Here is an 18,872-nt window from a genome sequence, read left to right as displayed (position 1 = left end):
GAAAAAATCAATAGATCCTTTTGGAAGTGGCCCTTCAGAGCCCCAACCTGCAGTTTCAACTGCTTCTAGTGCTTCTGCTTCTGCTGACCTATTAGCTGGTAATGAAATATAATTGTGGCATTTTTTGATAAAGGGCGTGCATGTTTTTACTGCATCTTTTCTGTACTGTGACAAAAAGAATAGCCAATGAACTATAACTAAGGCTACTATTCTTCCAAACTATAAATATTCTGTAAAACCCATCACTCCAGGAAGCTATATTAATTTGACTTTACATGATCATTTTAAATACTAGTCACTGCTGCTTGCAGAAAATATCCTTAGTCATAATTAAGATATTGAAACGCTCATGTGTTTCCCCTGTTTACCTATGAATTTATATGGTACCATTCAATGTAGACACACATTGGTCTATACTATAATCACTACTAAGTAATGTTATGTAATTCGTAGCAATCTAATTCTTATGGTATACAACTGTGTTCTAGATTTGAAAGAAGGCAAGCCAGGAAAGAAGGCACAAATTGCTGCTAAATGAGACCCTTTCAATCCAGGGTGCATGAACCAATTAAATTATATGACACGATATTTCATATGTTAGTTCAGAGTAGCTTTCTGTTTGTTTTCCTGAATGTCTGGAGCTAGGGCCCTCAACAAGACAAGGAATGGAAATTCACTCAGACTTCAAAAGAAATTCCATTTCTAGCTCCATAAATTTGTCATTGTTGTTACTGCTTTGAATATCCAACAAACACCCAGAAGAGAAGATATAAAAGAGATACAAGTTTATTAGAAAGCATATGTTCTGATAAGCAGCTACAAATTAATTAACCTTTTATTTTATTTGAGATACACAGTTCAGAAAATATGCTTGGTAATTTTTTCCCCTTCAATATGGTCAAAACTTGATACTGCATGCTAATGTGTATAATGTTTTCTGTTCTGTCAGCCCTAGGTACACCAAATTATAAAACTAAAGTCATGCATGCTAATGTTGTTTTCATTACAAGAGTGCAGAGTCTTATAAGTCTGAATTTGCTTCCCTTTTCCCTTTATCTTTCTGAGAAGTAGGAAGAGTCTTGCCTGGAATGTTTACTCAGATTACATTTCTAGCCTGACTCAGATTTCTTTTATCTCTGTGTTGTCTTGGTTGCAGCTCTTCCTCCTGTTCCTTGGGGTTATTCCTTCTGCAATTTATAGCAGGAAGGAAAAGTAGTTCATACAAATTGAAATAGCAGTTGTCAAAATGGGTTGTTGGTCTAATCTATGCCAAATCCGCCAACTGTTTACAACACGTAGGGGAAAAGAATGACATTAATTGCTGATCTATTGTGTCTTCCTGAGATTAATTTTTAAAGAATAAATGTAAACATGCAACCTTTCTCCTACACAGATACAAATCTTACTTTAAAAAAAAGCTAATCTGCTTTTTAAAATGTTGTTAAGGCAACATTTTGTAAACTTCAGAGAAGGGGTAGAGGATGAGTAAAATGTAATAAATTCTTCCATTTATTTTTCTGAAATTCTTATTAACTCCATCACAATATTCTCTGTTTTCCCCTTTTCAATAATCACTGTTCCTATATGTTTTTAATTTGATACTCATTCAATGTCTGTGTATCACCAAGTTTTTAAGTACTCCTTTCAAACCTTTCATTTGTGTTCAATCTATATTTTTTCAGCATCCATTCTTGGCCCTATCTCTTCTTGTTTTAGCACATTTACTTCTAAGTAAACAATTTCCAATTAGTGTTTTCATTTCTTTTGACATTCCCAACTCTTAAAACATTTGCAGAAGTGCACTTTTATGAATAGCCTTTTCACTTTTTTTGCTTCCATTCATTTGTAAAATACGTGCTACCCACTACTTTTCTATTGCTAAAAATGTTTCCCATTTTCTCATGGTTAGAAAATATTTACTAAGATACACAATTCATATGTCTGCTTTATGTTTTGCCACTTATATATCAGTTGCAATTATTCATTCCATTTTGTCTATCAAACACTGATGCCTTCACATTAGTACATTAATTTTCAGGTCCACGCTCCTTATTGCAGGGTTCCCAACTCCTGGGACGTGGCCCGTTTAGAACCAGGCTGAGCGAGCCGCGAGCCCATGACTTGCACAAGTGGCAGGCTGGTGCACACCTGCACAGCTGAATTTGTGTGAGCAGTGGGCTGGTGTGCACCAAAGGTAGGTTGCTGTCAGTTTGACCCGGTTTGGCTGAACTGGTAGTAGTAGTCAGGCCTGGGTCGCAGAATCGGCATCGACCCAGTCCTGACATGCCCCCGAACTGGTTCTCCGGTGTCTTCTGCCATTACTGGCATGACGTATGCACAGAGCAATTTTTAGTCAAATGCGCATGTGCAAGCAACGCTCCTGCATGCAGCAAACCGGTACTAACCGATTCAGGAACCCACCCCTAGTGTTCACCCATGCAGCTCAACTTGCATTAGCGGTGGGCAGATACATATCTGCGCAGTTCGATTTGCGTCAGCAGCAGGCCAGTGCTCATTCGTGTGCAGCTCAACTAGCGCAAGTTGTGGGCCAGTTGCCTTTCCCGCCACTTGGCCGCCAAGCTGTAAAGGTTGGGGACCACAGCCTTATTGTATTATACAAGTATCTAATGTTTGCTGTTAATCATTTAGGTTTGCAACATATTTGCTTACCAAACTACTGTACATGACCCTGACAACACTAGACCAATCACAGGCATTCCTTAGATTCTTATATACATATACAATACATTATGTAACAAGGGGAACATCACACATCCATGGCTTTACTCTCTATTGAACAGTTCACTAACCTTTTCATTCATTTCTATGCATGCTATACTTCTGTTGTACGTTGTTTATTTTAGAATCGACACTTTCACACAGAACATGTTTTCTTTAAATAAAACTTTCTCATTGATTTGTTTTTCAGTGATCTGTAGAAGAGCAGAATTCTGCAGGGCAAACTCCTTACCTGGCGTGAATCCACATTTAACCTCCCAACTGCTGCTCATTGCCAAACTTTATATCTTTACAGGCAGAATTTTGCTTAAAAAAAAACAACCCTCTATACTTTTCTGCATTCATACTTGGTGCCTTTTAGTTTCACTGTGGGAACAACAATATTAATGTCATCAAGAAGAGGAAAGGAACTTTGTGTTTGTCAAAGCCAATTATAATGTTTTTTCAGGCCTGTGGATTAGTCCTTAGTTATTAGGCTAATAATGAATTTCTTTCTCTTTAATTTTTTTAAAAAAGGCTTTGGAGGTTCTTTTATTGCTCCGTCTCCATCACCTTCCCCCATCACACCAGCTCAGGCTAATATATTGCAGCCCAATTTTGAAGCAGCCTTTGGAGCAGCCCCTTCTCCTTCCCCTGCTAGCAGTTCCTTTGATCCCTCAGGTGAGTGAAAGGATTCTTCTGCGCAGCTTTCGTCTCCAAGATATGTTACTGCAATTCTCCCAGATGTCCAAAGTATTTGTTGTTGTTGTTTTTAAATGAAAGCATTCAGAAACAGTTGAATATGTAGTATACTACTTTTAATATACAATTTTCAGAATAGTTCCTTCTGCTCAGTTCTTTTCCGTAGGATTTCAGAACACATCAAACCGAAGCGCATATATTCTGTATTTTTGCATGTGCTTTAATATGCATGCCCATTTAAAAGAAACTCCTGAAATTGCAGATACCTTATTCCTGAACACTCAGCATATGGCTGTGTGGCGCTGCCATTCTCCAGAGCCTTTCCCCAAGCATGCATGGTACCAGATATTAAAAAATAAAGGAGGTTCCAGGATATTTTGTCCTTTGACACAAAGCTTCTTGACTTTTCATTACTGCTCTGTCGTTTCTGTTTGTGTCTCTTTCATTGTCTACTTCCATGCTGGGGCCTTGCTACAAATTTGCCTTTTGGGTGAGTTCTGCAACAGAAAGAAAGTAAAGAAACCGAATAGTAGTTAGTAGTACTTTGCTTTATAGTTTATGCTTGCCGGGAGCATAGTGCAACTCTGCTTACTAACATTAGCATGTATCTGTTATGAATTGGCGTTACTGACTATGTAATGTTGGCCTGGACTAGGTAGTTCTGTTTCATTAGATACAGAGGGACGGCATGGGTTGTTTTTTTTGGTATTTTTTGCTATTATGACCATTTGGTGGTTCCACCACAAAACCGCGGTAGACTAAAGCGCGTGTGACTAAAGCGCGGTGACAAAACCGCACCGTCAAAACCGCGCGACAACAGCGCGCCGACAACAGCGCGCTGTAACATAACCCTAAAAATAACCCTAAACCTAACCCTAAACCTAACACTAAACCTACTCTAAACCTAACCCTAACCCTAAACCTAAACCTAACCCTAAACCTTACCGTAAGTTAAATCGCGCTTCTGTCGGCGCGCTGTTGTCGGCGCGCTGTTGTGGGCGCGCTTTTGACATCGCGGTTTTAGCGCCGCGATGTTGTCGGCGCGCTTTTGACGTTCGCGGTTATGTCGTGCCACGCCATTTGGTCAGCAACTGTTCCAGCATCCTTCCTTGCAATCGTGTGATCACAATCTGGGTGCTTTGCAAACCATTTGCACTTAAAGCCACAAGTGCCCCATGATTACATGGTTGTCATTTGAACCTTCAATGCCAATGTCTTCCTGACTCGGGAATTCTGGGAGTTGATGTCCACCCCGTATCTTATCCATATTTGTCCATATAACTTGATGGTAAATTAGAAGACATGAATGTGTTTTGTGTAGAGCATTGTTGAGTTTTTTGTGAAATCCATCTCAAAGCCAGACAAGCCTGATATGAATTGCATGGTAAATAACACATGACTACTGTGGTGCTTCTATTAGCAGCAATAGCAATAGCAGTTAGACTTATATACCGCTTCATAGGGCTTTCAGCCCTCTCTAAGCGGTTTACAGAGTCAGCATATTGCCCCCAACAACAATCCGGGTCCTCATTTTACCCACCTCGGAAGGATGGAAGGCTGAGTCAACCCTGAGCCGGTGAGATTTGAACAGCCGAACTGCAGTCAGCTGAAGTAGCCTGCAGTGCTGCATTTAACCACTGCGCCACCTTGGCTCGGCAGAGTAGTAATGACTTTACCCACAGTAAGTAAGAAGAAAGGCCCTCACCTTGTCCCATGGCAATATTAATACAGCCAAGAAGAATATTTCTCACTGGCAATAGATACTGTAAACATGCCCCCATTTAGTAATATCTTCCCCTCCTAATGACAGTTGGAGGAGATGATGGTTTATTTCTGCCCATATAGGTATGTTCACAGGATGCCATGGCCTCCCTCCCCCTATTTTACAAGCATTTCCTATCATCTGTGCCTTTTCCAAAACCCAAAGGACCAGTCTGGGGCAGATCATCCTAGAGAAAAATCTGTGGTTGCTAACAGTGACACAAACTTGAAAGTACATAGTCAGTACTCTTTCTACTGAAAAAGAATTCCCACCCACTGGATTTTTTTTGAATTTCTCGGCAAAAACAATGCTTGCCCCAAACCTTTGTCTTTTACTTTACTTTCTCTCTACCTGCTCAATTTTTCTCTCTCCCTGAACTTCTTCCTAGAAAGCATTCATTAGTAAGTTGTAGAGAGAGAGATTTGAGATTTGTTTTATTTATATGCCGCCCTTTTCCAGGAGGGACTCAGGGCGGCGAACAACTCAAAGGGGGAAAGGGAACACAGAGTACAATACAAGTAGTTAAAATAGCCAAGAATCACATAGCCACACAGGTCGAGAGGGGAGGGGAACTCATCAACCCCAGGCCTGCCGGCACAGCCAGGTTTTGACGGCTTTTCGGAAGGCCTGGAGAGAGGTGAGGGTCCGAATCTCTGCGGGGAGTTCGTTACAAAGGGTAGTATTGTAGTATTTTGCTTTCTAGCTTCCTTTGTTATGTCAATAGTTTAATAGAAATAATCCTTACATAAGAGACAATTCTTTATTATGATTCCCTTCCAAATCTGTAAATCAGTAAATAATAATTAGCTACAATACTCCCACTTCAGACAAACCTGATGTAAGTCTTAAATAGCTAATTGGCTAATAAATTATTATTCCTTTCGAATCAGATATTAAAAACTCTGGTTCAAGTGTTGTGGGGAAAACCCAGAAATGGAATATGAAAACCTGAATTGATTTTAGGGGCCATACTGGATGAAAGTAATGTCAAACTGCCTTTTTTTTTTTACTGTTCCAGAAAATGGTAACATTCTCATTAGATTTGTGGACACAATAATATGTAAATCAATTATTCCATATATTGGTGTTAAAAACATAAAAGTGTGCGGTACAGCAACATGGACTGTTTTCATAGTTTAAAAAATTAGTGTTGTCTAATGCTTTGTATTATTGTAGTATGTTTTGAATTCATTTATTTCAGTGTGTTGGTCAAAAAGCATGCATGCCTTACATTGGCATTACATTGGCATTAAATTTGTGTGACGGTTCAAAGATCAGTAGTGGTTTTTGTATGTTTTTAAAAGGTTGTGAATTCTCCATTTAAGCTTCTGCTTATTATTACGTGAAAGCTTAATTGTCTGAACAAGTATTTTTCCTAATCTATTGATTTTCTTAAATCTTCAGTGTTTGATGGCTTAGGTGATCTTCTTATGCCCACTACAATGCAAACTGGTCAGCCTTTATCCAGTGGAGGCACAGCTACTGGTTCTGCTTCAGCTGCAACCAAACCAATTGGAAGTGATCTTGACTCCTCTCTTGCAAACTTAGTAGGAAGTAAGTCAGAGAAACTATTAGGTTTTGACAGTGATTTTCTTTTTTAGATTTTTTATGCATCAGTTTTTTATGCGCTCTACATGGGGCAGCCCTTGAAGAGCATTCGGAGACTCGTCCAGAATGCAGCCGCGTGAGCGATTGTGGGTGCACCTCAGTACACCCACGTTACACCTATCCTCCGCGAGCTGCACTGGTTACCGATTGGTCTCCAGATACTCTTCAAGGTGCTAGTCGTCACTTATAAAGCCCTTCATGGTATTGGACCTGGGTACTTGAGAGACCGCCTGCTGCCAATTACCTCCCAAAGACCCATTAGATCACACAGATTAGGCCTCCTCCGGGTTCCGTCTACTAGCCAATGTCATCTGGCTACTACCCGGGGGAGGGCCTTCTCTGTGGTGGCTCCGGCCCTTTGGAACGAGCTCCCCACAGAGATTCGGACCCTCACCTCTCTCCAGGCCTTCCGAAAGCCGTTAAAACCTGGCTGTGTCTGCAGGCCTGGGGTCAAGTTCCCTTCCCCTCTCGAATCGTGTGGCTGTTGGTTGTTTTAAATTTCCTGTACTTTTTGTTGTAGTTCTTGTGTTTCCCTTCCCCTCCTTGGGTTTGTGCACCGCCCTGAGTCCCGCCAGGAATAGGGCGGCATATGAATAAAATGAACCTTGAACCTTGAACCAGTTCCTGAGTTCAGTTACTATATTTTGAAAGGTGTATTTCTTCTCTTATGTGGGAGGACAGTGCAGTTGTGTTACAATTTAGGTTGTTACAGAAAGTTCCTTTTCTCCTTTTCTGAACTTTTGAGGCCAGGGTGCATCATGTTTTCATGTTGCTCAGTCCAGTTAATGGACATTCTTTAACAAAACATATTTTTATAGTTAGGAAAGTTATCAAGACAATTGTAACCAAGTAAAGTAATCAAAAAAAGTAATCATGCACGTTGAGGCACTGGTGAAATTCACTTTTTTACTACCAGTTCTGTGGGCGTGGCTTGAGGGGATGTGGCAGGGGAAGGATACTGCAAAATCTCCATTCCCTCCCCACTCTGGCGCCAGCCAGAGGTGGTATTTACCGGTTCTCCGAACTACTCAAAATTTCTGCTACTGGTTCTCCAGAACCTGCTGAATTTCATCCTTCAGTTGAGGTCTAGATCAGGTAGAGTTGTGACATCAGTGACTGAATAAGAAAAGTTTCAGAGATATAATGTAATTATATATTAAATTAAGTATAACATTATATAGTTTATTATAATTTTAGATAACTGATTGAATGCTGCCTAAGTCAGCTAAACATGAGCTGCCTAGCGATTTGGTAGACAAACATGTTATTTCTTACAGTCTATTATCATACGAAACAAAATTTTTGGTTTCTTTTGCAGATCTTGGAATTACCACAACAAAGAAGTAAGTAGCTGGTTAATTCAAAGTCCCAGATAGTTGTTTATTTCCCTCCTGTACTTTCTAGCATAATACTGTAGTCGGTATTTTTATATAGTCGCTATATAGCCTTTTGATGGTGGCGCTGGTGATTAATCGTTATTATACATTTAAAATTGCAAAAGGTAAAATGATTTTGCAAAACAGTTAAAAAAATTTTTTTGCAATCCAAAATATCAGATTTTACAACATAATGTAATACCGCCACAATTTCTTCACTTTCCTAAAAACTAGTGTAAATTACAGATATACTCAACTTACGACCACAATCTAAATCTTAGGGGAGACCTTCAGTGGAATGCAGGAGAGAAGAGGTTAACAGGAGGAGCCAACTGGCAACCAAAAGTAGCACCTGCAACATGGTCATCTGGAGTTCCTCCAAGTGGCTCCTTGGTACGTGGAGATAACTGCATATTTCATAGATGTACACAATTCCATGTGAACATGATTGCTAAACTGTTCTGACCCCCCTCCTCCGTCCAGGAATGAAAGCCAAAAGCCACATAACTAAAAAGGTTTCTTTTAATCAATCCAGACTCTCGTTGGCTGCAAGCCCAAAATAAACAAAGAGATAAGCACTCTGGCAGCAATTACTACAAACCTAGGCAATGCAAACAAGCTCTCACAGCAAACCACTTCTCCAAGTTGGTTTCTCTGAATCGTGAATGTTGACTTCTGCAAAAGGGGGTGGCACAAACAGTCTCTTTTATAATCAGGAGAGGTTCTTAATCAGCATCAGCTAAGCGCAATCATCTCCTATCATTACACAGTTGTTCTTGCCGCCGAGTAGCCCTTTGACGGCGTGCATCCCGAAACAACTCACAAGTGTTTTCCTGAACACTCCCTCTGAGCCAAGGCTCCGCCGCCACCTGGTGGCCAACCAGTCTCTCCTCGCCCTGCTCAAAGTCGGCACCCTGTCCAGGGTCCTCCACCTCCTCCAGGGCCGACTCATAAGACCGCTGTTGGAGTCTGGCAGCAGCTCCAACGGCTCCTGCCCGGCCACAATACTAAACTATTGGGACACAGTTAGTATGTCAAAATACAGCCAGATACTAAAGTTTTGACATCCAAAATTATCAGCATCATTTGTCTATTCCAAAACTGTAGTTCTGATACGTTTTTAAGGAAATGGGAGTCCCATCCTATTATTGTTATATGTTGCACTGTTATCTTACAGCAGTGGAACACTTCCTCGTTTCTCAAATGATATGTTTTGAGTTTGTTTTGCAGTTTTCGTATAGTTTTGGTTAAGCATTTATTTTCAGAGTTACATTCTTCTTACAAGCTAATAATAATAATGCAATAGTGACATTCCAATAGGAAACATTTTAACAAAAGACTATAGAATATTAAAGATTGTACAGTGTAATGATCTTTCCGGGCAAGGAAAACAATACACTAAATGCAAGTTTTTTTTTTCCTACCAGAAAGGTTGGGCGATTGTTTTTTATGTAAGTAGCCTTTTGTTATGAAGTTGTACTAACTGAGAGAGACCTGGCTACTACCAAACTAATGCAAAATTTCTTTATTTTTACAGTCAACCTAAACTTGTGTTACTAATTTGCAAATAACCATTGCATCTGTAGATCAAGTTATTTTCTGCTTGATAGGTATTTCCAGGTATTTTTTTCTTTCGGTGCAGTGAAACAGAGGGGCAAGAATATTTATTTTAGATATTTTATTATATTCATTCATAAGGAAAAGGTACAGTCATTTTACCCTCTGCTGAATAGCTGCCTTTTTGCCACATTTTTCAACCTCAGGTACATTTTCAGGACATTGTTCAAATGTAGCTCCACATAAAAGGCATTGGAATAATCAAAAACAGTTTGATTCCATTAAAAAACCAACCTCCTGTGTTTGCCGTTTTCAACATTTTTGTATGTCTAATAAGTCTAGCTTTTTGCATCACATAACACAGATCTGCGACGAAAAAGCTGTTTGATTATTTTCATCTAATTTCCATGTATTTTGGTGTGCTGAAAACAAAGAAAATATTGAAAAAACTCCTAGATGTCATGATTTGCCACAACATGCAAAATTGTCTTCAAATTTATCATTTTTTTAAAAAAATTGGTATTTTTTTATATTATAAAAATTTGGTTTTTAACCAAATTTAAAGGCCAAATTACTATTAATTAATTCACATAAGTGCATTTAAGATATAAAATGCCAAAAAAAACCTTAAAGGTTTTGTCCGAGTTATGTAAAAAAAATATAGCACTGTAAATCTGATGGTCAGCAATATATACATAAGCTAAGTGAGTTTTAAGTCTGTGCTTCTAATGGTAGAAGGGGTTAATCTTTCCTGACGAATCCAGTGGGAGGGAGACACAGGGCAGATAGCAGCATCTCCGGTCAGGGCAGGGGGCATGGCCAGCACTGTGACGTCTCATGTACAGACAGAGAGCTGCTCTCTCCTGCATGCCACACTTGTGCACGAATCATCATCAGGTTCTTGGTTCTAGGCTGTTCACACTTTTTCATCGCAATTCATGTTAGCTGTCATTCTTCAACCGTTACGTTATGGCTCTGCGAAAGTGTATTAATTCGCCAGACAGTTTCTGTTTCATCTGTGGTGAATATACAGTGTTGAAGCAACAGCAAAATATTACAAACTTTGTGAAAAATGTATACTTTGCATACTTTGGATTAAAAATTGGAGATCAAGATAAAGTTTGGGCGCTTCAATAAAGTGTGCAAACAGTGTGTTGAGGACCTCTGAAACTGGTTCAAGGGTAAGAAAAAATCTTTCCGTTATGGGATTCCTATGGTATGGTGAGAGCAAAAGAACCATAGTGATGACTATTACTTTTGTTCCTGTGATGTGAAAGGGTTTAATTCCAAATGGAAGCATTCCATTTCATACCCCAATCTTCATTCAGCAATTCGTCCCATCCTCCATGGCACAGATATACCAGTACCCAAGCCCCCTGCTATCTTGGAAGAGATACCTAGCTCCAATGAAGGTGAAGTCATATCTGAACCAGATGTTGAATCAAGTTCTGACTTTGAAGATGATACAAGACCAAAATTGCTTTCTTAGGAGGAGATGACTGATTTGATAAGAGACTTGAATCTTCCCAAAGATGCCACTGAGTTACTCGGATCAAGGCTGAAAAGCAGGAATTTATTGTTGCCATGAGTGTCATCTTCATGGTTCAGACGTCGTGAAAAGTTCGTTCCTTACTTCGCCCAGGAAGACAAGTTGGTTTATTGCATCGATGTCGAAGGTCTGATGGGTCAATTTAAAATCCAATATGATTCAGAGCAATGGCGTCTTTTTATAGATTCTTCAAAAAGAAGTCTCAAAGCAGTTTTACTCCACAATGGTTTTTACGCTTCCATACCTGTAGGTCATTCTGTACACTTGAAGGAAACCTACGAGAACTTGGAATTGGTTCTTTGCAAACTTAAATATGAAGACCATGGTTGGCAAGTGTGTGGGGACTTGAAGGTCTTGTGCATGCTGCTCGGGCAACAAGCTGGGTATACCAAATACCCTTGTTTTCTGTGTCTATGGGACAGTCGAGACCAACAAAATTACTGGACCAAGAAGAGTTGGCAGCCGAGGGTGCTAACAGTCGGTGAAAAAAATGTCCTCGGAGAAACTTTGCTACCTTCCCATAAAGTTCTTCTACCATCTCTCCACATAAAATTGGGTTTGATGAAGCAATTCGTAAAATCACTTCCAAGAGATGGAGAATGCTTCAAATACTTGGTCACCAAGTTTCCATGCCTGTCGGAGGCAAAATTGAAGGAAGGTGTGTTCGTCGGTCCAGACATTAGAAGGCTTATCGTTGATCAGAGTTTGTCAGTGCCATGACAGATCCTCAAAAAGAAGGGTGGATTGCATTTAAAGAAGTCGTACAGAAATTTTTAGGCAATAACAAAGATCCTCATTACAAAAAGCTCTTCGGAAGAATGCCTAAAGCATTTCAAGCTTTAGGTTGCCTGATGAGTCTGAAAGTGCATTTCCTCCAGTCCCACCTCTACTACTTTCCTGAAAATTTAGGAGCTGTGAGTGAGGAACAAGGTGAACGATTCCACCAAGACATTAAAGAGATGGAAAGGAGATACCAGGGGAAATGAAGCATTACAATGATGGCAGACTACTGTTGGATGCTTCAGAGAGACATTCCAGATGCCTTCTCACAAGCGTAAATGCACCAAGAGGAGCCTCACAAGGAAGAAGAATCGAGTTTAGTGTGTGTAGGTGAGCTCATTTCACTTCAAAAAAGGATTTTCATGAAAATATTGTAATAAAACTTTAATTTTACAAGTCTATTTCCATTTATTTTGAGGTATTGCCTTATTTAACATAGTTACCTAAATTGTCAGGAAACATGATGTCCAATAACAAGTGCACCAAAAAACATAAAGATTACGTGGAATAACCAAAACAGCTCTCAAAAAAAAATTTTTTTTTGCAGACCTGTGTAATTTATTAAATGAAGTATTTGCAATAGGATACAATGACTGCAGTTAACTGATTTGATACCGCCTTAATGGTGGCAGTCTAGAGTTCCCTAATAAATGCTGAAAATTGTGCCATTCAACAATTAAATATATGAGGGCTTTTAAACTGTTTTTATATGTATAAAATTTAACCAGTTAGTGATTTATCTCAAATGTTCCAATCTCTAGACAGGATCTGTGCCTCCAGCAGGTGCTGGCCCTCCTACATCAGGTGCCGCTTCTCCACAAACGGGACCAGGATTTGGGATGGTAAGGATTGACTCAAAGAATGATGGGAGGGGGAAAGTACTACTTTCCACTTCTCCAAGTGACTTCTTCCTCCTTTATACTGGCCTTTAAAAAATCTCAGTAATCTTATCTGAAAAAATGCAATTTGAATAACTACTGAAGATACCACTGTAGTTCTTCCTGGAAAATAGTATTCTTTTTCCCAACTACATTTTAAGGATTTATCTCCAGAAGCTTATTTTGCCCAGGTTCGCCTGGTGCACCAGTTGCGTCCCTACCTGAACCGGGAGGCCCTCACAATAGTCACTCGCGCCCTTGTGACCTCTAGACTGGACTACTGCAACGTGCTCTACATGGGGCAGCCCTTGAAGAGCATTCGGCGACTTCAGCTTGTCCAGAATGCAGCCGCGCGAGCGATCGTGGGTGCACCTCGGTTCACCCACGTAACATCTATCCTCCGCGAGCTGCACTGGCTGCCTATTGGTCTCCGGATACGCTTCAAGGCGCTAGTCGTCACTTATAAAGCCCTTCATGGTATTGGACCTGGGTACTTGAGAGACTGCCTGCTGCCAATTACCTCCACTAGACCGATTAGATCCCACAGATTAGGCCTCCTCTGAATTCCATCCGCCGGCCAGTGTCGACTGGCGACTATCCGGAGGAGAGCCTTCTCTGTGGCTGCTCCGACCCTCTGGAACGAACTTCCCGTGGAGATTCAAACCCTCACCACCCTCCAGGCCTTCCGCAAAGCCCTTAAAACCTGGCTGTTCAGACAGGCCTGGGGCTGAAGAACTACTGCCCCCGTCTCGAATTGGTATGACTGTTGTGTATTTTAAATTATGTATTGTTTTTGTGTTGTTTTAATTTTCTGTTTCTATCCCCCTTCCCTGGTTGAGTTGTGAGCCGCCCTGAGTCCCCTTCGGGGGGAAAAGGGCGGCATATAAATAAAATCAACATTCAACATTTTCTGAACATTGTGCCCAAAATATATGCTTTTTTCCCCAGGAAAAATGTGCATTATATGTTATCTCTTTCTGGAGAAAAAATGTATGCAATGTATTGTGTACTGAATGATGTATTCTTCTGATGCAATCTTCACAGCCCAGTTGCTGGAATTTCCAGCTGACATCTTAAGTTAATGTACTCTACTCTGAGAATGCATATAGGTGGAAATGGGTTGATAATCTGAAAAGACACCTAAAATATGTGCGCGCGCACACCAACGAAACATGCCTATTTTATCAAGAGGGTTTTTGTTAAAAAAAATGGCATCTCTTAGACATTATTTCTTCTCAAATCATTTCCAGCAGCCTCCTGGAGCTGGTGTTGGGATGATGCCACAGCAGCCTCTTATGTATGGACAACCAATGATGAGGCCACCATTTGGAGCAGCTGCAGGACCTGGTGCACAAGTGAGAACTTGCCTGGTTTTGGAGAAAACAGAAATTTTGTTTTTGTTAAGTCATATAGGACAATGTTCTAATTTATTTCCTTTTTATTTCTGGAAGGCATTCTAGTGTGACATGTTATTGTTTTCAGTTTATGCTATCAAGACTTTTTCAAAGTTGCAATATGGATTTTGTGTAATTGTTTAGTTTTTAATTTTTAATACTTTTTTTTTTAAAAAAAACCCTACTTCTTAAGCTGCTTTAACTATTAAAAGTATGCCACTGGTCCAGAAATGATTCCTGCTCCCAGTGAAAGTTCAAATGTATTTGTTTATATTTCATACTTCTAAACCTCTCACCTTCCTCAAAGAGATAGGATAACATGATCAAGCGATTTTATTTCAGTTTTTATTTATTAATTTATATATTGAACATCACAATAGTTCTCGTACTCATTCAATGGGACATAGCAGAAGGCCATATTTGTGAAGTGCATGTTAAATTTGGTTAGAGAGGGATTGTAATACTTGTATTTTTTTTTTCTTTTGTGCTCTTATCCCTTAATAATGAAAACTATTAAGGTTTCTCCAAGTCCAACACCCGCCACCCAGAGTCCCAAGAAGCCTCCATCAAAGGACCCACTAGCAGATCTTAACATCAAAGATTTCTTATGAGCTATTTAAGGTATGGTTTTCTTCTTCAATCCTCCCCTCGAATATATTCAGGCTTGCATTCTCCTTTATATTTCACTGGGGATGCTAAGAATTTTATTTTGATTTGAATTATGTTAATTCAGTGCAGAGCTTGCTGAACAAACAGCTCACATGATGTAGTGGTTGAAGGGTTGAACTAGGACAGAAACCACCCAGGTTCATGTTCACACTCCGTCAAGGAAGCTCACTTGGAGGATCTGGTCGCCACGATGTAGAAAAGATATGGACACTCTAGAAAGAATGCAGAGAAGAGCAACAAAGATGATTAGGGGACTGGAGGCTAAAACGTATACAGAACGGTTGCAGGAACTGGGTATGTCTAGTTTAATGAAAAGAAGGACTAGGGGAGACATGATAGCAGTGTTCCAATATCTCAGGGGTTGCCACAAAGAAGAGAGAGTCAAACTATTCTCCAAGGCACCTGAGTGTAGAGCAATGGGTGGAAACTAATCAAGGAGAGAAGCAACTTAGAACTAAGGAAAAAATTCCTGACAGTTAGAACAATTAATCAGTGGAACAGCTTGCCTCCAGAAGTTGTGAATGCCCCAAACTGCAAGTCTTTAAGAAGATGTTGGATAGCCATTTGTCTGGAACGGTATAGGGTTTCCTGCCTAGGCAGAGGGTTGGACTAGAAGACCTCCGAGGTCCCTTCCAACTCTGCTATTGTATTGTATTGCATCTCTTTTGTCAGCCCATTCTGCCTCACAGAATGCTTATGCTGGAGAGAAGAAGACTTCCTATAAATCCTGAGCAAGTGACAAAGTTTGCACTAGGCAGTGAAAACTATGAACCTTAAAAGCAGCAGTATCTTTCCCTTCCCTGGCTCTTACACACAAAACGCAGACATTCATGTACACTATGCATACTTCAGGGGTAGTATTCACTTAACCTTCCCTACCGGTTTGCAAATGTGAGTGAGCGTGTGCACATCTGCCCATGTGCTCCGCCATCCGCGCATGCCCTTTGCTCCAAAAAAGGGCCTAAATGGGATGCCGTAGAGCCGGGGTAGGTGGGCGGAGCCAACCGTGATTTCCAGTTCGGGCGAATCGGTCAGAACCGGCAGAATACATATCTGGCGTACTTGTTATCAAACATCCCTATTTCTCCTAACCATGTCTCCATTTCAAGAGTTGAATTTAAGCACTAGATTAGTATCTTGAATCAAATGTTACAGGTCTGTTGCTCTCTGTGTGTATGTATATGTGCCAAAGGCAGAGAATGAAATATGTATTAAACGCCTTTCTATAGAATAGATGTGGAAGAAAATGTGTTTCCAATTATTTTGCATCTTGGGGAGAAAAAAAAACAGAGCATTACATAGCTGAGGGAAAGGAAGGTTGTATCATCTGTCGTCTGGCATATAAATCAGATTATGAAACTCAATTTTGAATGCCTGTCCCTTAAACTTTGCAACACTTCTCCCCCCGCCCCTCTTTTCATGATTGTAGTTTTGTGAAAGGATAAGTGAAGATGCAAATTTGAAATCTGCAAACAAGAATTTTGTTGCTCAGAATTTCCAAGTGAGCCACCAGTACCAAACCCAGTGCTTACTCAAGACTTCTCTCCTACTTCCAAAACGTGTAGCACAGCTGTGAAAGTGATCATAGGAATGTGTACTATTTTAGTTGTTATCCCTTCTCTCTCTCTCTCTCTCTCTCTGTTTGTGTACTTGGGTTATAATTTATGTGTTTCTCAACTTAAACATTGGATGTATGTTTCTGATGCCTTCTTAGTGCTTTTCTGAACCAATCCATTAGGAACAGATTATGCAGCTGTTGTGTGGTGAGCCATTTGGAGCGATGTGTCTGTGTTTCTGGAGGTCTTAATGTAAATAACCTGGCGACCCTCTAAATTTTCTCTTCAAATCCAGTTTCCTTTGCATATCTGTTATACAAAACAATATTGTGGTTATATCAGGTAGCAAGAAGAACACTGTCGATCCTTTTTTTTTTTAAAGTGTGTGCAATGTAATATTTTTTTTCCAAAGCAAGAATTATTATCAAATTTGTTGTGGGGTACATTTTAATTTCCTGGCATTCTATCTCCTAATATGAATGAAATTCATATTAATAATCTTCTATCAAGTTACTTGACAAAGGTTGTTAAAAAAAAATCCCCCACATAAAAATACTTTATCAGATTTCTTTAAAAAAACATTTGTCTTTTATTTTCATTTAAAAAGCATCATATTTATCATTGATATTTAAAATGCACTGAAAACAAGTAAAGGGTAAGTTTCTTGGCATACAATTCAGAAAAATCAAACATAACAAAAGCAAACTCTCTTAGATTTGTCAGGCTACTTCAGTTGCCCATTGTTTCTAGGGGCAAATCATGATTTTTTCCCCCTTTTGCTTTTATGTACACCTGTCAGTTTTGTTCTTCTCTGTACATATCTTAGATTAGTGTTTTTCATCCTCCTACAGCACTATGTATTTTCTGTACTGTTTGTGATTAGAGGTCACACTGAACCTGAATTATGCCCTTTACCGTAAACAAAAGTGTTCTTTTATCGTTTTAGTTTGTTCTCTCATACCGTGTGTGCTGATGGCTTAGCTTAAGATTTTTGACTTCTTAATAAGGTCACTGTTGATCAGTGTTACAAGTGGCTTGGCAGTTCTTTGTTAAAGCATATTAGGTTGGAAAGATGTTCATCTAAGTCTTTCAAATTAATATTTAATCAACATGTGGTACCATTTTTAAAAAGTGGTTGTATATTGTGGGGATAACATAACCTGTAACAACAGAGAGTTAGAGAGAGAATTTCAAATGGATTTGCTTTGTATTTTGGTTTGAGGAAAAACCCAATGCATGTATACCCTCTGAGATGCAATAAAACACCTTGATCAAAGTAAATTCAAAATAAAGTGGTCTCTATTTTTTTTAAATTATCCAGTTTATGATGATAGTAGAGTAAAACTGCACTAGGATTGGTTTACAGAGTTTAACGATTGTGATCTAGAGAACGGGTTTCTTGATGTTTTGCCGGCAATTGTGGTATCTTCAGAGGCAAAGACATCTAAGCAGGGACCCCAACCTGCACCAATCAGAAACTAGCTCAGCTAAAAGCCAATCAGAGGTCAGTACACCTGGCTATTAAAAACAAGGGCCCAGTCAAACCCTGTTGATTTTCTTACATTCTTCGTTCTGATGATGCCAGACACAATTGCTGGTGAAATGTCAAGAAATCTTGTTTTCTAGATCTTGGTCATTAAAAAATGAAGCTCATCACTATCCAGCCAATGCCAGTGGTGGAAACCTAAACCAGTATACAACAGTGATAATTTACAATTCTTTTTAACTTTTCTACAAAACGAAATGATCTTGTTATTTTGTTTTAAAATTAAGTTGTGTCAAACACACCCTCTGTGGAATTCATTAGCATTTTAAAATTCATCTACATAAATTCCCTGAAATGTGCATGCAAATTCACTTCAACAATATGAAATATAAGTACTCTGTATTGTTATTCAATAGCAATTTCTTCAATCCGTGAACTTGGTTCTAAAAAAGTATGCACAGCAACATCAATCAATACAAAAAGTATACTGAGAAGATATTTAGTATTGATGTCGATTAACTGGCATTGCAATATGTGTTTTTTTAACTGTTGAAACACGTTTAACAGCGATTTCATCTCAAAAGACATATTGCAGATTTGGAAAAGGTTCTAAATGGCAAAACTAAAATTGTCAGAAAGCTAGGAACCCTTTTCTCAACTAGAGTGAGGTTTTGGAACTGCCATTTCCTGAAATTTCCTGTCTTTGGTCATGTTGGCCATATTCTGGGAATTGTAGTATCAGTGTACCTGGTTGAGTCATATAACAAAAATCAGAAGGATTATGAATAAGATAATAGATCAGTGTTTCTCAACCTTGGTAACTTGAAGATGTCTGGA

At 39.4% G+C, this 18,872-nt stretch overlaps 1 protein-coding gene across 12 annotated transcripts in view; it reads left to right on the top strand.

Moving 5' to 3' along the window:
• SNAP91 (synaptosome associated protein 91) overlaps positions 1 to 17,830 on the top strand; it is a 106,911-nt gene extending 89,081 nt beyond the window's left edge. For 8 of the 12 annotated variants that reach the window (XM_032215119.1, XM_032215118.1, XM_032215125.1 and 5 more), the window contains 9 exons: positions 3,256 to 3,399; positions 6,587 to 6,736; positions 8,109 to 8,133; positions 8,448 to 8,559; positions 9,594 to 9,617; positions 12,814 to 12,894; positions 14,181 to 14,285; positions 14,843 to 14,945; positions 16,423 to 17,830. In XM_032215119.1, the coding sequence (XP_032071010.1) occupies positions 3,256 to 3,399; positions 6,587 to 6,736; positions 8,109 to 8,133; positions 8,448 to 8,559; positions 9,594 to 9,617; positions 12,814 to 12,894; positions 14,181 to 14,285; positions 14,843 to 14,935 (734 nt within the window). In that variant the 3' untranslated portion in view covers positions 14,936 to 14,945; positions 16,423 to 17,830. The other 4 variants (XM_032215120.1, XM_032215122.1, XM_032215130.1 and 1 more) reach the window with 3 other exon arrangements.
• Positions 17,831 to 18,872: the final 1,042 nt, after the last annotated feature.

This window comes from Thamnophis elegans, chromosome 4 (genome assembly GCF_009769535.1).
Source record: "Thamnophis elegans isolate rThaEle1 chromosome 4, rThaEle1.pri, whole genome shotgun sequence".
Lineage (NCBI taxonomy): Eukaryota > Metazoa > Chordata > Lepidosauria > Squamata > Colubridae > Thamnophis > Thamnophis elegans.
Note: the sequence above shows the minus strand (reverse complement) of the source record. Positions and strands in the feature narration are given on the sequence as shown.